The 18,416-nt window shown below is 41.5% G+C and overlaps 1 protein-coding gene across 1 annotated transcript; it reads left to right on the top strand.

The window, feature by feature from the left end:
- Window positions 1-723: 723 nt before the first annotated feature.
- LOC130290246 (uncharacterized) lies at window positions 724-18,163 on the top strand. Its single transcript, XM_056537594.1, has 9 exons — window positions 724-2,148; window positions 2,418-2,510; window positions 4,405-4,509; window positions 5,200-5,309; window positions 7,081-7,272; window positions 13,241-13,403; window positions 13,740-13,905; window positions 16,415-16,509; window positions 17,868-18,163. The coding sequence occupies exons 1-9, from the start codon at window positions 900-902 to the stop codon at window positions 17,960-17,962; spliced, it is 2,268 nt and encodes a 755-aa protein (XP_056393569.1). The 5' UTR covers window positions 724-899; the 3' UTR covers window positions 17,963-18,163.
- Window positions 18,164-18,416: the final 253 nt, after the last annotated feature.

Below are 18,416 nucleotides of genomic sequence, written 5' to 3'. Positions count from 1 at the left end.
TCAACATGGAGGGATTTCCTGCGGTGTTTTACAGTGAGCCGGCCGTGCTGGGGCTCCTTGCAAACGCTGTTAGTGCATTCCTTGTATGTATGCAAAATTTCTCTCTATTTAACACGTCTATTACCGCTGGTGGAGTGGAAAATATTCTTGCAGGTAAGAACCCCTGTTTGTATACATAGTGCTCATGTGCTTAAAGGGGTACTCCGCTGGAAAACATTTTTTATTTTTATTTATTGGTGCCAAAAAGTTAAACAGATTTGTAAATTATTTTTATTTAAAAAATCATGATCCTTCCAGTACTTATCAGCTGCTGTTTGCTCCACAGGAAGTTCTTTTTCCTTTTGAGTTTGCTTTCTGTCTCACCACAGTGCTCTCTGCTGACACCTCTGTCCATTTTAGAAACTGTCCAAAGTAGATGAAAATCCCCATAGCAAACCTATATTGCTCTAGACAGTTCCTGACAAGGACAGAGATGTCAGCAGAGAGCACTGTGGTCAGACAGAAAGGAAATTCAAAAAGAAAATAACTTTCTGTTGAGAATACAGCAGGTGATAAGTACTGGAAGGAATAAGATTTTTTATTAAGTAATTTACAAATCTGTTTAACTTTCTGTCACCAGTTAATTTAAAAAAAAATGTTTTCTAGTGGAGTACCCCTTTAAAGGTTTATCATAAAAATTAAATTTTTCTCACTTCTGTATTGCAGGTGTTCACCTAATTCTCATAGGAGGTATAAGTCAACTCATTGCTGGGTTTCTATCTTTTCGGAAGTATGATCATCTAAGTGGCACTGCCTTCCTTGCCTTCTCTGCCTTGTGGAGCAGCTATGGTGCTACACGTATCATTGTAGGCTCAGAATTAAATCTCCAAAACAGTTCATCTGTAGATACTCTCAGTCAGATGCAGATTCCAGTCAATGAAGGAGCAGTGGCTGGACTGGTAGCCTACATTTTTATTGCCTTCATCCTATCCTTCTGCTCAGCAACAGTCAACTATATCATGCCTTTTGTGTTTGGGGCCTTAACTCTCACATTAATATTTGAGGCAGTAGGACTATTTGGTCGCTGGGCCTTGGTGGTGTCTGGGGTTTTGGAGCTAATAATAGTGTTGTGTGGAATTTATGGAGCAGGAGTCTTACTTCTAAAGGGCATCACTCAGAGATATGTACTTCCAGGATTTGGAAATTCTCTATTTAACGTTCTACTTCTTGGTTCTGCCAATCGTAACTCTTCAAAAACTGCTGGAGAAGAAAAGAAGAAGAATACCAAGTATGCCGAGCCCATGGCACTAGGATACCTGTGTGACACCATCTCACCTTTCATCATGGCATTCTACTGCTTTGGCTACATGAGAAACTTTTATGTAGGTTGTATCTGGATCAGCATCAATGTCCTGTCCCAAATGTGTTCCAGTTATTACAGTTATTTGCGAGATGATGTCTACCATGCTACTAAGTTTGCCTTCCATGGAACCTTTTGGTTAGTTAAGGCTTGGGAAGAGTTTACTATTTCAGTAATTCTCACATCTGAGAATATCACCAAGAGCAGAGAGTCAATGGTTGGTGACTGGTTCTTTTTAACTGTTTCATGTCTGTTTTGCTTTTTGTCCTTAAATAAGGACTTACTAGAAGTCATACACAACATGGCATTTGCTATTGTTACTGTATCGACAATTCAGCAGATTCCAAGCACAGCTGGCTACATATTTTTTGGAGTGACTTGCAGCATATTTACCGCAGTTTCTCTTTACACCACATTCGCCAGTCTTGTTAACTCCATTGCTGAAAAAGTGTTAGTTCCCATTGGAAACATAATAATATCTAAGGACAAGTTTCAAAATGTCTTTGTTTGGGGCAGAAAATGCCTTAAGCGGCAAGGAGAAGAATTGGACCTCAAGGAGAACCTCAGTGCTCGTCCTTCAGACCCCCTGTTCTATATCTGTAATGGATTGGCTGCCCTTGCTGCGATTCAGAGCTCATTGAACAATACCATCCAGGCACATCTATCTATTTCTTGGGTGCTTATACCTGGAGCTATTATACAGCTTTATGTCTCTAGAATCGATGTTCGTGCAGGACGAAGATTTGGCTCAGTTCTGCCTTTTTTCTTTTCTGCTGTCTGGGCTACCTGGGTATGGCTACGTTTTGCAGGTATGGGATTTAGATATACAGTACATAATACATGATACAATACATGAATTAAACTGTCAATAGATTGTGATATAGAAGGGCATTTTTAGGGCAGCTTTTTAGAAAATGTTCCTTTGCATGTCTTAGTCTTAATCTGTTAATATTATAAAATTGTGTAAAATGTTTCTACTTTGTATTAAATGTGTAAAGAACACAGAACTTCATAAGATCTATGGAACAATAGTGTTCCTTGGGGATCTGTAAATGTAATCATTTCCATTTCTCTTTAGGTTCTTTGCTAGGAATCTCTGCAGATAATGATGGAGGATTCACAGCGGGTGCAATTGCTTTTATGGTAATAGACCTCTTCCTCATAGCCCTTGGTGAGTAGAATCTCTAGCTATTACTTACAGGCAAATGGGGAACTTGTTTAAAAATTAGCAGAAGAAAAGATGGTCTAGTACAATGTTTACATCTTTATAGGAATGAAAAGATTATTATTATTATTATATCTATTAGGAACGATAAAGGCTAGATACTCATTTCTTCCATTTATTGTTATAAATAAAGTGCACCGCTGACAAATACCTGATCCTACCATTCTTTATGGTATGTTATTAATGGCATCATACCCCTGTAGTCTACTAGTCCACATGCACAATACGGCATCTATGAGTGGTTTGAGAGCACTGACTTACAAGCAATTATATAGCAGAGAATAGGAATAGATGAGCATGAGCAATGATGTATACACATCAGAGAATAGGGCTAGATGAGCATGAGCAATGATGTATACACAGCAGAGAATAGGAATAGATGAGCATGAGCAATTATGCATACACAGCAGGAAATAGGAATAGATGAGCATGAGCAATGATGTATACATAGCAAAGAATAGGACTAGATGAGCATGAGCAATGATGTATACACAGCAGGGAATAGGGCTAGATGAGCATAAGCACTGATGTATACACAGCAGAGAATAGGGCTAGATGAGCATGAGCAATGATGTATACACAGCAGAGAATAGGGCTAGATGAGCATGAGCACTGATGTATACACAACAAAGAATAGGACTAGCTGAGCATGTGCAGTGATGTATACACAGCGAAGAATAGGACTAGATGAGCATAAGCAATGATGTATACACAGCAGAGAGTAGGACTAAATAAGCATGAGCAATGGTGCATACACATCAGAGAATAGGACTAAATGAGCATGAGCAATGATGCATACACAACAACGAATAGGACTAGATTACCATGTGCAATGGTGTATATGCAAGAAAGAATAGGACTAGATGAGCCTAAGCAATGATGTATACACAACAAAGAATAGGACTAGAAGAGCATGTGTAATGAGGCAGCCAGAATATACCAATAATGTCTAGTAAATGTATGTTCCATCTCAGTGTTCTGAACAAACGCTGGGTTATGGCCGTAGTGGTCGTGACATCACTCCACCCCCTCAATTCCTGTTGATGGGAGGGAGCGTGATGGCTTTGGATAGGAGCTAAGATGCCTAGCGGCGGTGTACCCCAAAAACAAACAGGCTTTTTTTTTTGTAACTCCCATTGATTTTAATGGGTGTTGGGTAAAAGTGACGCCCTGCGTGCTATGCTGCTCACATACCTCCCAAATTATGTAAGTAGCATGACCTGTTGATGCAACTCTAATTAAAGTCAATGAAAGTTAGGCACAATGGCTGTTTTCAGACCACTTTTTTCACAATGGCTGTTTTCAGACTACTCAAGACTTTATCAGACATATATGTCATATAATATGGATATGCCATAATTGTTGAGATGGAGATTTCTTTTTTACTTTATAATTGTGATATATTTTTGTGTAAGCAGTATAATGGTTTTCTATGTTTTATTTGTGTTTAAAAAAAGCTGCCACTAGGTGTCTTCCTACTTGTCCAGAGCACATTTCCCCCTATCTCTTGCACAGACTTTGGACTCTTGTTGTCCTAGCAGAAGTACTAAATCAGGAAATGCAGTCTGGAGTGCTGAGGTGGGGGGGGGGGGGGGGCAGCCTTTTCTAATCATAGCTCATCTCTCACTGAACTGCTCTGGGCTGTGTGTAGCAGAGTGAGGGAGGAAGTTCTCCCCTGTATGGCTTTCGATTATGTCACACCTACTGGGTAACGCCCCTTCCTAGTCTCTGAATCTGACAGACTGAGCAGAAAATACAGAGCAATATCAAGGTAGATAACAAAAAAATAATAAAAATAAATTACTATGACTATTCATTGTCGCTGCTGTTTGTATTCCAGCTACTCATGCCAACACTGTTCTTCTTCTCATCACTGTTGTGATGGAGCTTGTGATAGTCAGCTTCCTTCTCTTCACACTGGAAAGGCTTCCTCTGGCACTTGAAAGTAAGTGTTGTAGCAAATCTAAGTACTGTTGAGTTTTAGGCAGAATATGTGTATGTTAAAGGGGTTATCCAGGAAAAAACTTTTTTTTTATATATCAACTGGCTCCAGAAAGTTCAACAGATTTTGTAAATTATTTCTATTTTTTTTAATCCTTTCAGTACTTATGAGCTGCTGAAGTTGAGTTGTTCTTTTCCATCTAAGTGCTCTCTGATGACACGTGTCTCAGGAACCACCCAGTTTAGAAGCAAATCCCCATAGCAAACATCTTCTACTCTGTGCAGTTCCCGAGACAAGCAGAGATGTCAGCAGAGAGCACTGTTTCCAAAAAGAAAACAACAACTCAACTTCAGCAGCTGATAATTATTGAAAGGATTAAGATTTTTTAATAGAAGTAATTTACTAATCTGTTTAACTTTCTGGAGCCAGTTGATATAAGAAAAAAAAGTTTTTTTACTGGAATACCCCTTTAAATATTGCACAGTGAATATAAATGATATGACATACATATGGTATGAGGCAAGGGGAGTATATATTGTACATAGGTTGTGTCATTCATATTAATGATAAATATATAATATATATATTAAACATTAAATACATATGCCATTTAATAATACTTAAGCTAATATACTGTATCCAATTTTAATGTATCCATCTAAATGTTTTGCTGTCTAATATCTTCTCTTCTAGTAACTGTGCTATCCATCTTTAGCATCATTTGTCTCTATGGCTTTTTGGCTTCTATGGTAAACTGCTTGTTTAATAAAGAACTGATACCCCTGGGACCCGCAGTGTTCAAGGTAAGCCCTACCGAAAGATAACTCATCCAAGTTCTAGTGTAAAATAGGCTCACTGGCCATCCACTATGTGCAGATGTAATAATCTTGTCTATTTCTGGTGGAAAAATTCTTCTTGTATGTATTTCAAGGCAGTCATAAAAGATTATTATAACCGACTGAGATGGGGGGCAGAAATCAATGCAAGTCAGTAGATACGGAAAGCATGCAAAACCAGCCGTCTAAGACCAGTCATATAGAATGGGTGGCCCTGATTATAAATGCATAATCCTTACTTGACATTATTAAAACTGTGCTAAATGCACAATAAAAAACATGCAAGAAGGGTTAGCACAGCTCTTTCACCTGACCATACTTCTGTCGTCTGAGTAACACACTCTATATGTTCTGTCACAAGTCAAAAGGAGGAAGTAACAACTACTCTGAGTGCATATCAAACTCTGGAATGTCACTTTTTGGGCCTACTTAAAGGGGTACTCTGCCCCTAGATATCTTATCCCCTATCCAAAGGATGGGGGATAAGATGTCTGATCGTTGGGATTCTGCCGCTGGGGACCCCGGTGATCTCCATGCTTTACCCGGTGTTCGTTTAGAGTGTCGGGTGCAGCGCCAGAGGCTCTTAAGGTCACGCCCCCTTCTATAGACTTGCATTGAGGGGGCATGGCGGTGATGTTACGAGCCTCTGCCCTGCATCGCCATTCATCTGGCACGGAGCGAGAAGTTTGCTCCATGCACCGGATGTCTGGGGTGCCGCAGCCGAGATCGAGGGGGTCCCCAGCGGTGGGACCCCTGCGATCAGACATCTTATCACCTATCCTTTTTGTTTACACATTTTGTTTAAAAAGTTGGATTTGTATCGACCTACAAAATAAATAGAACATTTTTACCGTAAAGTTTACAGCGTAAAAAAATCAAAATTGCGTTTTTCTTTTAAATTTTTCCACAAAATATTATCATTTTAGTTGCACTGTACATTTTATCGTAAATTAAAGGTTTTATTAGAAAGTAGAATTGGTCATGCAAAAAACAAGCCCTCATATGGGTCTGTGGATGGAAAAATAAAAAAGTTGTGGATTTTAGAAGGCAAGGAGGAAAAAACGAAAAGGCAAAAATTAAACTAGCTTTGTCATTTAGGCCCAAATGGGCTGTGTCCTTAAAGGGTTTATCCAGGAAAAAAACTTTTTTTATATATCAATTGGCTCCAGAAAGTTAAACAGATTTGTAAATTGCTTCTATTAAAAAATCTTAATCCTTTCAGTACTTATGAGCTTCTGAAGTTAAGGTTGTTTTTTTCTGTCTAAGTGCTCTCCGATGACACGTGTCTCGGGAACCGCCCAGTTTCGAAGCAAATCCACATAGCAAACCTCCTCTAACCTGGGCGGTTCCCGAGGAACGTGTCATCAGAGAGCACTTAGACAGAAAAGAACAACCTTAACTTCAGAAGCTCATAAGTACTGAAAGGATTAAGATTTTTTAATAGAAGTAATTTACAAATCTGTTTAACTTTCTGGAGCCAGTTTATATATATAAAACAAGCTTATTCCTGGATAACCCCTTTAAGGGGTTACAAATCAGTTGCATCTTTTAACTGTATAGGCTAGGCTCATTTTTGGCACATCTAAGACATGTCCGTCACACCTGCCTTCTCACAAACATTTTGAAAAAGTGTCTAAAATACATTGAAAATATGCAGCAACAGTTATATTCATCTTCCCTATATGGACTGAGTGTCACGTCAATCTCCAAATCCCTGAGTAAATTATTGTTGTTGCAGAAACAAGAGCCAGAGAAGGAAGAAGCTTCTAGTTCCTGTATCCTGCCTCAGTCTCATCGTACAAGTGGTCTGAGAACTATAGCTAACATACTGGAGGATGGAGGGGTATGTGGCATCCCGACTGATACAGTTTATGCTCTGGCAGCTTCATGCAAACATCCAGAGGCCATCAAAAGGATTTATACTATAAAGGTGAGAATAATATAGACCTACAGCTATACTAAGCTATCAGATGTGGTAAGAGAAAAGCTCACTGGCACTGTCAACCAACCTCATATATGAAATTGTACAATTACATGTGCAGATGCTATTCTGATAAAATAGTAGTAAACTAAGACCCTTTAAAGGGAAGCTGTCATCAGATTTTACCATATTTACCATGTGGCAAAGCGTTATATATGATAAAATCATCTTTCTCACCATCCCTAGGAGACGTTCCTGTCAGCAGCGACGGTGAGGATATGAAGTTAGGGGGAGCCATACTCTTCTAGTACCATCTGCTTGGGCCGTAATAATTCCTCCTTAGTGTGATTGACAGCCTGGGCATGGCTGGTGTCATCACTCTGCTCCTTCTGCTAAGGCAGCAGAGCGGGGATGCGGGCTGTCAGTGATGCAGAAGGGGCGTGATTACTGCCCGAAAAGGTGGGACTAGAAGAGAATGTAAAAGTTTTATTGAGTTTTAAAAAAATATACAAATACAAACTAATTTGAAATGTGACTGAAACACATAATACAAGAACAGGAACGTGAGGCATCCTAAGAGGAAGCAAGCTAGAGCCATAGTGGCTCTCATCATTAAAGACCAGTTGGGACTACAAAATCCTCAAATAAGGAGAAGGGGGTATAAGGAAGAGAAGTAGGACAAAAGGCAGGGAAAGGGGAAAGAGAGGGGTAACTAGAAGGGAGGGAGAAGAAGAAGGCAGGAGAAATCCTGAACAGAACTGCTTACCTAGCGAGGCACGTCAATCTTCCGAGCCAACAAGATATACATTGATTTTTATGTGCATACAACTGTATGTCTATTTCTTGATAACCTGACACAGAAATAAACTATTAAAAATAATTAGAGATGAACGAATCGAATCTGACAAATCCAAATTCGTTACGAATTTCATGAAAAATTCAATTTGCAACGAATGCAAATATCGTCATGATTCTATCGCACGAATCGCTTCATTAAACTCCATTTAGTGTGGTACAGGCTCCAGGGCATCTAAAATGGTGGATCCACATGTGAGGACATTGGGCATGGAACTCTGGGAAGGCGGGAACGAGGGTAGAAGGGATGACCCTGAATCACATGCAGGATGCAGCCTATCAGCAACCAGTCACCCCTGTGATGTCACAGCCCTATTTAATCGGCAGGCATATTCCGGATAGTCACTTCATCCTTTCACTGCAGAGAGATAGGACAGTGCTGTGTGTTACGCAGACAAGCTTTTTCCAGCAGCGTTTCACCTCATAGTCACGTCAGCATTCTGGTGGACAGAGAGCAGTGCATTTTTCACAGGATTTTTTTTTTACTGCAGCCATTAACCTCCCAGTCACTTTCTACAGCACTGTATTAGAGAGAGGGGCAGAGAGCTGTGTGTTGCCTCATACATTTCAACAAGCTGGCTTTTCAGCGCAACTCTGTTTCCTTGTTCCACAACAAATGGTCTGCTGGTTATACTAGTCTGTAAACAGTATAATATTCAGCAGTCCATTCCTAATAGTCTTTGAGAGTGTGAAATTTTGGGTTTAGCACACAGCGACTGTGTGCTGCAGCACTGTTGTGTACTGCTGGTGTTGTGCAAAGATACATTTTTTAAGCATACTGTAGCACATTTTTCTGCCCTCATCTAAGTAGTGTACTATTTTAAACCTGTTAATATGTCAAGGGCCTAGATACTGTGAAAGGCCAGGCAAAAGTAATCACCGGCTGGTGTTTTACTCCACTACTTCTTTAAGCTTCCTGTAGCGCATTTTTCTGCCCTCATCAGTGCATACCACATACATACATCTAACTAGTGTGCTATTTTGTACTTGTTAATCTGTCAAGGGCCTAGATACTGTGAAAGGGCAGCCAAAAGTACACCCCTGCTGCTGTTCTAGACAAATACTGTTTTAAGCGTAGTGGAGCGTATTGTACTCCCCTCATATAAGCACTGAGTATGTCAGGCAGAGAAGTGCGAGGACATGCACAGAGGAGTGGCAGAGGACTAAATTCCTCAGGCAGCAGTCGCAGCAGACTAAGGGCAAGAGGCAGCAGGAGTCACAGCGAGAGGCCTGGCCTCCTGGTAACAGCTAGCGGTTGTGTCTCGAACAGCATCCCATCTGCTGTCATCGATTAGTTAACACGGTCATCCACTTCATCCCAAGTGACATCTGATATACCCAGTCAACAGTTAGTGGGTTCCTCAGACACAACCCTCAGTTGGCATGGCCCAGGAACAGTCCCTGTCCTCCCATTGCCTCTGTCCTATGCTGTTCTCTCCCCTACAGAAGTATCTTATGCTGTGGGTTCAGCTCCACTATTCAGTGAGGATGACCTAATAGAGGACAGTCAGCATCTATTGCCCAGCCAACAAGTGGAGGAGACATCCGCCGCTTCCTCCCCTAGGTGGGCAAGTAATGATGAGGAGAGTGACATGGGAGGTGGTGTTGCCAGCATTCAGGGTCCTGAAGAAGACACTCTTGAGGAACCTGAGGAGGACATCAGTGACATGCAGACACTTGTTGATGATGATGGAGCTGGGTGCAGAACGGGCTTCATCATCATCAGGAGAAGAGGGTTGCCCATGAGGCAGCAGCTGAGCCAGCAAGATGGTAGCATGGTTGGCAGTCAGCATGGTGGCAGAAGTAGAAATTCTGGAGCCAAATGTGCCTGAGGGAGACCAACTGCTTCGCGGCTGCCTACCTTTCCTGGAAGTAGTGAAACAGGGGTTCCTGGAGACGGTGGCAGTAGCAGTCAATTAGTGCGGACTGTTGGTGGGAAAATCAGCTACTCGGCAGTGTGGCAGTTTTTTATCAAACAACCGGAGGAGGTTCACATAGCCACATGCAAGATGTGTCAGCAGAAGGTGAAGCGTGGCCAGGGTCCCAATGTTGGGACCACAGCCCTGCGTCAACATATGCTGTTCCACCATAAAGCAGCCTGGGAGAACCGTGGCTCCCATGTAGTGGTCCAGCCTGCTGCATCACCCAGTGGCACGCCGCTCCCTCTTTCAGCCAGCAAAGGCTCCACCACCTCAGCTGAAGGGAGCTGTGTATCATACCCTCCTTCTGTCGCTTCAGATGCTCCTGCTCCTCCTACTTTTAGTCAGTCATTCCGCCAACAATCCTTCGGCGAAGCCATGTCCAAGAGAGAACAGTATGCGCCCACTCATCCAACTGCTCAGAAGCTGAATGTGCTCCTGTCCAAGTTGCTGGTGCTGCAGTCCCTCCCTTTTCAAGTGGTGGACTCTGCACCTTTCAGAGAACTGATGCCTTATGCCGAGCCAAGGTGGAGAGTCCCAAGCCATCATTTCTTTGCAAAGAAGGCAATACCAGCCATGCACAATTTTTTGGAAGCGAAGGTGGGCCAGTCTTTGAGCCTGTCGGTGTGTACCAAAGTGCTGACGTTTGGAGCTATAACTATGGTCAGGGACAATGCATGTCCTTTACGGCTCACCGGGTGAATATGGTTTCTGCAGAGCCACAACAGCACATAGCAGTTTTTCTAGTCATTTGACAGGATAGGAGGAGCAGCCATAGGAGCTAGAGGGTTAGGAGGAAGGCAAGATAGAGGATGCAGACACACTGTGGCAGTATGCAGTGGAAATGGAGGCAAGGAGTCCCTCCAAGTCACTTGCACAAATGGCACGATGTATGCTCCCTTGCTTGCGTAGTGACCGCCGAATTGCCACCATTCGGCAGAGGGATGACTTCTGGCTCTCCACCTTATTGGACCCTCGCTACCACCACAAAATGGGGGACTTTTTTACACCCACTGAGAGGGAGGGCAAAATGACCTACTACCGAGACATCCTTTGTAGTCAGTTGGCTGATGCCTATCAGCACCATCGTCCATCCTCTCGCAGGTCTGAATCTGGGGGCCCTCTGCACTCACCTTCCACTGCCATGGCTGCTGGGGAGGGGTTTCGTGGAAGGAGCAGTACCAGCTCCAACAGCAGCAGCCTGAGTCTACAGTCGCTGATGAGTACCTTCCTTCACCCGCATAGTGAAGCAACTCAGGAGGTAGACGTGGAGCACGATCTGAACCAGCAGGTGGTGTCATACCTTGACATGCCCATGCCAACACACCTTGAATATCCGCTGGACTTCTGGGCAGCCAAACTTGATTTGTGAAAAAAGGGGGAGAGGACAGCGCCTCGTGTATTAACCAAGACATCAGTGTCCCAGAAGGGACTAGAAAGGCGACAATGAAACAGCTTGGAGCGATAATAATGAACCATAACTGATTAAATGAAACATTTGCACTTTCACAGTCAGGGGGGCGCTGAGAGGCAGGGGCTGGAACAGGTGGTATCTCACCTGGCGGAGGACTGCCAGCTTGATTTTAAGATACAAGTACGAGCTTTTTCACTGCAGCCACTTCTAGCTTTATGCGCCCACTTATACAATGGCACAGAAGCTGAATGTGCTCCTGTCCAAGTTGCTGGTACTTCAGTCCCACCCTTTTCAAGTGGACACTCAGAGTATGGGGGTGCTCTGAGAGGCAGGGGCTGGAACAGGTGGTAGCTTGCCTCGCGGTGCACCACCAGCTCAATGCTCACCAGAATGGGCAATCAAAACAATAAAATAAATTCAAATTAAATAAAATAAAAATTACATAAAATATCTGCTGCATCCAGACGCTCTGTGGCAGTTATTCTAATAGCGATGCCTGTAATCTGCATGTCATACTTAATAACAGTATTATTTCCTTAACACAGCACACTCCCTATGCATGTTAGGAAAAAGCAAAGTGTTCTACACCCCTATTGAGCCTTTCTGTAGGCTAGGAATAGTGATTTGCCGCAAATAAATTCGGACCGAACCAAATTTTTTCAGAAAATTCGGCAAATCATCCGAATCAAATTTTTCAAAAACTATATCTAAAAATAATCACAAATACATTCTGAAGGTCTTATTTAATGTTGCAAGTAGTTTAGTATGCAGTAGATAAGAAACAGTAGCAGGGTGTTTTCAACCAAACTAAAGCTGAGTAATGAGATAACCAATACCTAAGAAGGCTAGCAAGTTAATAAAATAGATTCACTCTGCAATTCATAGTGTACTGTTAATACCGTGGGAAAAAGGTGGTGACACCTGTTTTTATCACTCTAAAGGAGATCGGATTAAATGGCTACTAAGAATATAAGACTTATATATATATATATATATATATATATATATATAGATCAGACACTAATAGAACATTTAAAGGGGTATTCCACAGAATTATTATTATTTTTTAAACCTACCTGTGCCAGAAAGTTATACAGATAAGTAATTGACTTCTATTTAAAAATCTCAAGCTTTCCAGTACTTATCAGCTGCTATATGCACTGGAGGAAGATGTATAGTTCTTTCCAGTCGGATCACTGTGCTCCCTGCTGCCACCTCTGTCTGTGTCAGGAACTGTCCAGAACAGAAGAAGTTTGCTCTAGGGATTTGGTCTTGCCCTAGACAGTTCCTGACATGGACAGAGGTGTCAGCAGGGAGCACTGTGGCCAGACTGGAAAGATCTACACCATTTCCTCTGGTGCATACAGCAGCTGATAAGTAGTTTAAATAGAAGAAAATTACAAATCTGTATAATGTTCTGGCACCAGTTGATTTGAAATCTTTTTTTTTCCAGAATACCCCTTTAAGTTTGTGCTTTAGCCATTTACACTTCTGTAGACATTTAGCATATTCTGATTCAATCTATTGCACTATTTTCTGTTGAAAACAGATTAAAGTTGGGGTCTGTTAACATGGGGCTTATTCCCATGACCTAATAGGATACCTTAAATATGCATTGCCCTAAATAGAAATTCTTCAAGCAAGTCATCCATTGAGCAAATAATAATAGACCATATAAAATGGATTTTCCATAAGTGTCAACCCTATGAGCTACAGATATTGCAGTACACTGCAGATATTGTTCCATAACCCTGTCATAAAATGTTCGATATATGTCTGTTTACTGCAGGAACGACCTTCAGAGAAGCCCATCTGTATATGTATCTCTAACCTACAGCAGTTGAGGGTAATAAATCCTCCATTCAGTCCACTATTGTGGAGATTCATGGATTTAGTATATCCGGGAGGGATAAGCTGCATTGTAAAGAAAGGCGAATGGCTGAAACGACTGGGTGAGTTCTTGTCTGACTTGTTGTCAATATGTGTGCATAGATCAAAACTAAAGAGACAATTCTCTTTAGCAAATAGACATAAAATAATATGACACAGGACACACCCAGGCTGGCACGTCTTCATTATACTGTATTTGTGCAGGTGTTGTCACGTGCAGTGCATTGTCTTTCTGTCCTGTGTCTGATGTTCTAAACTGTGAAATCCTTTGTATTAATAATTGAACAGGCTATTTTGCCGTGAATTTTGACCAGTTTGAAGGTAAAACTTTAACTAATGCATAACATCTATTGGGTAAAACTTTTGCAGAGCTTATCCTCAGCTTTTATGTGTTCTAGGTGTAGGACCTGCCTATGACTATGTTGGGACCACTGACTCCATAATGATCAGAGTTCCAGATCACTCAGTCACTGCCCATCTTACTGACATGACAGGTCCCCTAGCAATTACATCTGCCAACCCCAGTGGAGAAAGTGATAGTACCCACCATGATCATGTAATAAGGTAAGTAGCATATAGTGGCATACATCTAAGCCGAAATATATATATATATATATATATATATATATATATATATATATGTATACTTATGTGTGGGGATGCTATTGCATTTTGAGGCGGCCATAGACTTGCAATAGCCACTGGCCATACTTCTCCATAGACTTTTTGTTTTAATTTGGGGAGTGAGACAAGCAGCTACTAACTACATGTGCCCTAGTTTTCCTTAATCTGGGTCATTAGGTAATTATCTGCCTCTCCCCGTGATCACTAAATTGCAGGTGCAACCTGTAAAAATTGGCAGTATCTGCTAGAAAAATATAATGTATATGGCCTATATAATGTCTAGTTTTAGACTACAGCTTTATTAAAGGGAACATGTGACCTATTTTATGTTGCCCAAACCACAGGTCTGGAACACTTTGATGTACTCAGAGAAATCATAGTTTAAAAAAGCTGCCGAGACTCGGGTAAGTAGTCATAAGGGGAGGCCCCATGGCTGCTCTCTACCCCACTGGCCCCAAGTGATGCTTCTCTCCTTATCTGTGTATAGGGGGAGATGCATCACTCAGGGAAGGCAGATCAGAGAGTAGTCATGAGAACCACTCCATTGACTATGTACCCTGGGCTTAATGACTTTTCCAAACTATGGTTTCTATGAAATGGCCGAGCATTTCAGAGTAAATCATAATGTTCCAGAACCCTGCTCCCTGCACCTGTTTCATACTGCCCATGGATTGGGCAGCATAAAACGGGTGACAATTTTGTTTTAACTTTACCTTATACAGTTAAATCTCCTATAGTGCACTTCTCCTAATAGGGTAAACCTTCCAATAGGGGACAGTTTTTTTTATTCCCCGGCAGACTCCCATAAGACTTTATGTATTTGCACCCTCCGAATAGCGGACACTCCCAATAGTGGACACACTCAATGGGGTACAAAAAACTCCCAATAAGGAACAACCAAGCTTATGTGCCAGCTCTACCTTGTGCAAAGGGGCACCATCAGGGGGGTACAGCCAATATCCCAGTAATGGTCACGGACCCTCACTGCACCTGCAGCAGCCCTAGCAAAGAAGCAGAAGACAGCTGTTTAAACAGCGGTCTCCTGCTTCTGTACATACGCCAACCATATCATTCACCCCGCTCTGAACCCCCATGCCACTTTATTCCCCCTGTGCAAAATCATCCCCTCCTTTATCACCCCCTGTGCTACATCATTTCCTCTTGGCCCCCCCCCTTGTGCTATCTAATTCCCCCTTTATTACCCGCTGTGCAAATTCATCACCCCCTGTGCCATTTCTTTCCCCCCTTTATCCCCCTGTGCCACTTTATTCCCCCTGTGCCCTGTTTCAATTTATCCTCCCTTACCTCTTGTGCTACATTACTTTCCCCTTCCCTCCTCCCCAAGTTGTTGTTCTTTCCTGGCCAGAAGGCTCAGGTGCAGCAGGTTTGACGTTTTCCTGACGTCTTCTGCGCTGCACTTAATGAGAGCTCTCTCAGTAGGTTCAGCGTAGAGGACGTCAGAAGAATGTCAAACCCGCTGAGGGCCCCTTCACCTGAGCCTGCTGGCCAAGTAAGAACAACAACAGGGGAAGGAGTAAAGGTGAAAAAGTTATGTGGCACCAGGGCAATGACTCAGCACAACGCACATAAAGGGGGACAAGAGGATAAAGCAATAATGAAATGTAATGGGGGGTGAAAGGGGGAAAGAAATGGCACAGGGGGTGGTAAAGAGGGGTGATGAATTTGCACAGAGGTTAATAAAAGGGGGAATGAAATGGCACAGAGGGATCAAGGGGAAATTATGTGGCACAGGGGTTTTAAGGGGGGTGGAATGAAGTGGCATTGGAGGGATCAAGAGAGGGAATAAAATGGAATGGGGGGGATGAAATTTTACAGGGGGATGATAGAGAGTGATTTAATGGTACTAGGAGATTTTACTGTTATATCACTCTTTATCATGTTTTATAGGTAATTACACTCTTGAGTGACTATGGTACAGTATTCGGTCATTTTGAAAGATTTTGAGACTTTTTTCCCAATAGGGGACATCTCTCAATAGCAGACACTCCCCCCTCCCCCCCCCCCCCCCCCATTAGTGCCCGCTATTGGGAGATTCTACTGTATCCAGTAAATGTTGTGTTGAGCTAGTTGTTTCTTTCTTTTTCCTGAGCACAAAAAATAAAATTGTGCCCATGCACAACTGCACTTTCAACATGTCTCTTTTGGGTTCAGGAGGATGAATCCTTTGAGGGAAGATGTGGAGAGTCTGAAGTCCCCACAATTTTGCTGCTCTTTTATCAGAACACAGGAAAATGTATATATTGGAAGACTGCTATTTATATCATATTATGTGTCACGTGTGGCGTAAATCTGCGTGGACTGCATTACCATCAATTGCCATCCTGTCTCAATAATCCTCAGTAAAATGTTATTTTCTTTTAGTAAAAACAGTACATATACATGGCATATTCATAGGATGTGACTAATTGTAATGTGATTCTTTCCATAGCCGTCTGAGCCAAAAATTGGATGCTGTTCTGTGTGATGGTTATTCCAATGAGCTTGTGGGATCTACTGTTGTGATCTGCTCCAAGATAGATGAAGGTATCTTACAAAATCAATACTATGAATTGAAATACTTTAGTTGAAATTAACTGTAATACAATAGGCATTACAAGATGGTTAACATATTTTGGGCAGACATTTCTATCTTAACTGGTCACTATTGCTTCAAACAACCTCTCTCCATTTGATAGCCATTGTGATTTCTAACATATTTGTAAATCAACTCATTAAGCAAAAATGACTCCAGCCCCCATTCACCCCCCAAAAAAATTCAGAATTATTGGCCACTAGGTGTTTTTCTTCTCTGCAATCTGCACAGTGCTCTCTGCTGACACCTCTGTCTGTGTCAGGAACTGTCCAAAGCAGCATAGGTTTGCTATGGGGATTTTCTCCTGCTCTGGACCGTCCCTGATACGGACATCAGGTGTCAGCAGAGAGCACTGTGGACAAGACAAAAAAAGAGCTCAAAAAGAAAAGAATTTCCTCTGTAGTACTGGAAGGGTAAAGATTTTTTAATAGAAGTAATTTACAAATCTGTTTAACTTTCTGGCACCAGTTGAGTTACCAAAAAAAATATATATATGTTTTCTGCCAGAGTACCCCTTTAAGGCCAAAATGGGCTTAGTTATAGGGGTTAATCTAACAAAATCATGCATATTTTGCAACATTCAGAATAAGTTTCAATCTGGAAAGAGATTATTTAAATATCAATATTATCCTTAATTTACAAACAGTTGCTGTTGGATGATGTTATTTTATCAATAATGGTTAAAGGGATTCTCCACCATCATTCGGTGTAATAAAGCACTTATACATGAATAGTGTTAAAATAAAAACTATAAATGCCCCTGACCAACCAGTCCCAATACAGATCTTCTTTAAGATGCCAAGGCTGCATTAAGAAGTTATCCCCTTTGTACAGTCCCCTTCTTTATCATGGGTTCCCCAATGGTGAACAGGTTTATTGAGATGACTGATCAATTCCGAGGAAGGATTATATTTGTAGGGCCTCTATCTACACAGCTACACATTTTATCTAGATCAGCTGTAATTCCCAGGGTTTCTTCCAGATAACCCACCAACATGAGACGAACAAAGGTTCACGTAAGATTTAAACATGGCTGATCTTCTGTTCCTCCAGGACATTAGAGACTATGTTGAGTAGCAAAGCAATCTGCCTACAGCTCTGGCTATTTTAGATCTATGGACAACATAATAGAGAGAAGTCCTTACTGGGGGGACTTACCCAATACCTCCATATGCCCTAGTAAGAAATGTGAAAAGGAGTCATGTCATAGAATGGCCCTTTTAATCCATTCAAATCTAAGAGATTGTTTTGCTGATCATCTGTTGTTTTTATGTTGCTACTTATTATGTGGTGTCTTTTTTAATTCCAGGATCTATTAAAATTTTACGAGAAGGCTGCGTGCCAGCTACCAAAATTATGCAGTTATTTGAGCGTGCCAAGAACATGGGACAAGAAGTGTTGTGAGGACAAGTTGACTGGTTTATTTTAATGTGATAAAATATTAGTCCTGCAGGTGGGACTCTGTATAATTATATATATGTGAATATAGTACGTGTGTATATTGTAGGCTTATTTATTGTCCTGAACAAGTGTAGAAGGACCATTGTTTTATTGTATAAAAGAATTGTATAAAAGAATTATTCTATCTTGCTAAGTCTGAACAAATAAAAACAGAATACCAAACTTCACCATATATTCATTTTAAAATGTAATATAGTGAGTTCAATAAGTATCTATAGGATCCTATAGAAAACTTTGAAATGGGATCCCACTGAACAATTTTACAATAAAGTTCAGGTCATGAGGAGCTTGTGAATACTTTTATCTCTACCCTGTTCTATGAGTCTCACTATGCACTCCTCATAGGTATGCATTCAGCTACCTAAACATAGGTATGCATTTCCTACTGCCCTTGTTG

This window comes from Hyla sarda, chromosome 9 (genome assembly GCF_029499605.1).
Source record: "Hyla sarda isolate aHylSar1 chromosome 9, aHylSar1.hap1, whole genome shotgun sequence".
NCBI lineage: Eukaryota > Metazoa > Chordata > Amphibia > Anura > Hylidae > Hyla > Hyla sarda.
This window is presented reverse-complemented; position numbering and strand designations above follow the sequence as displayed.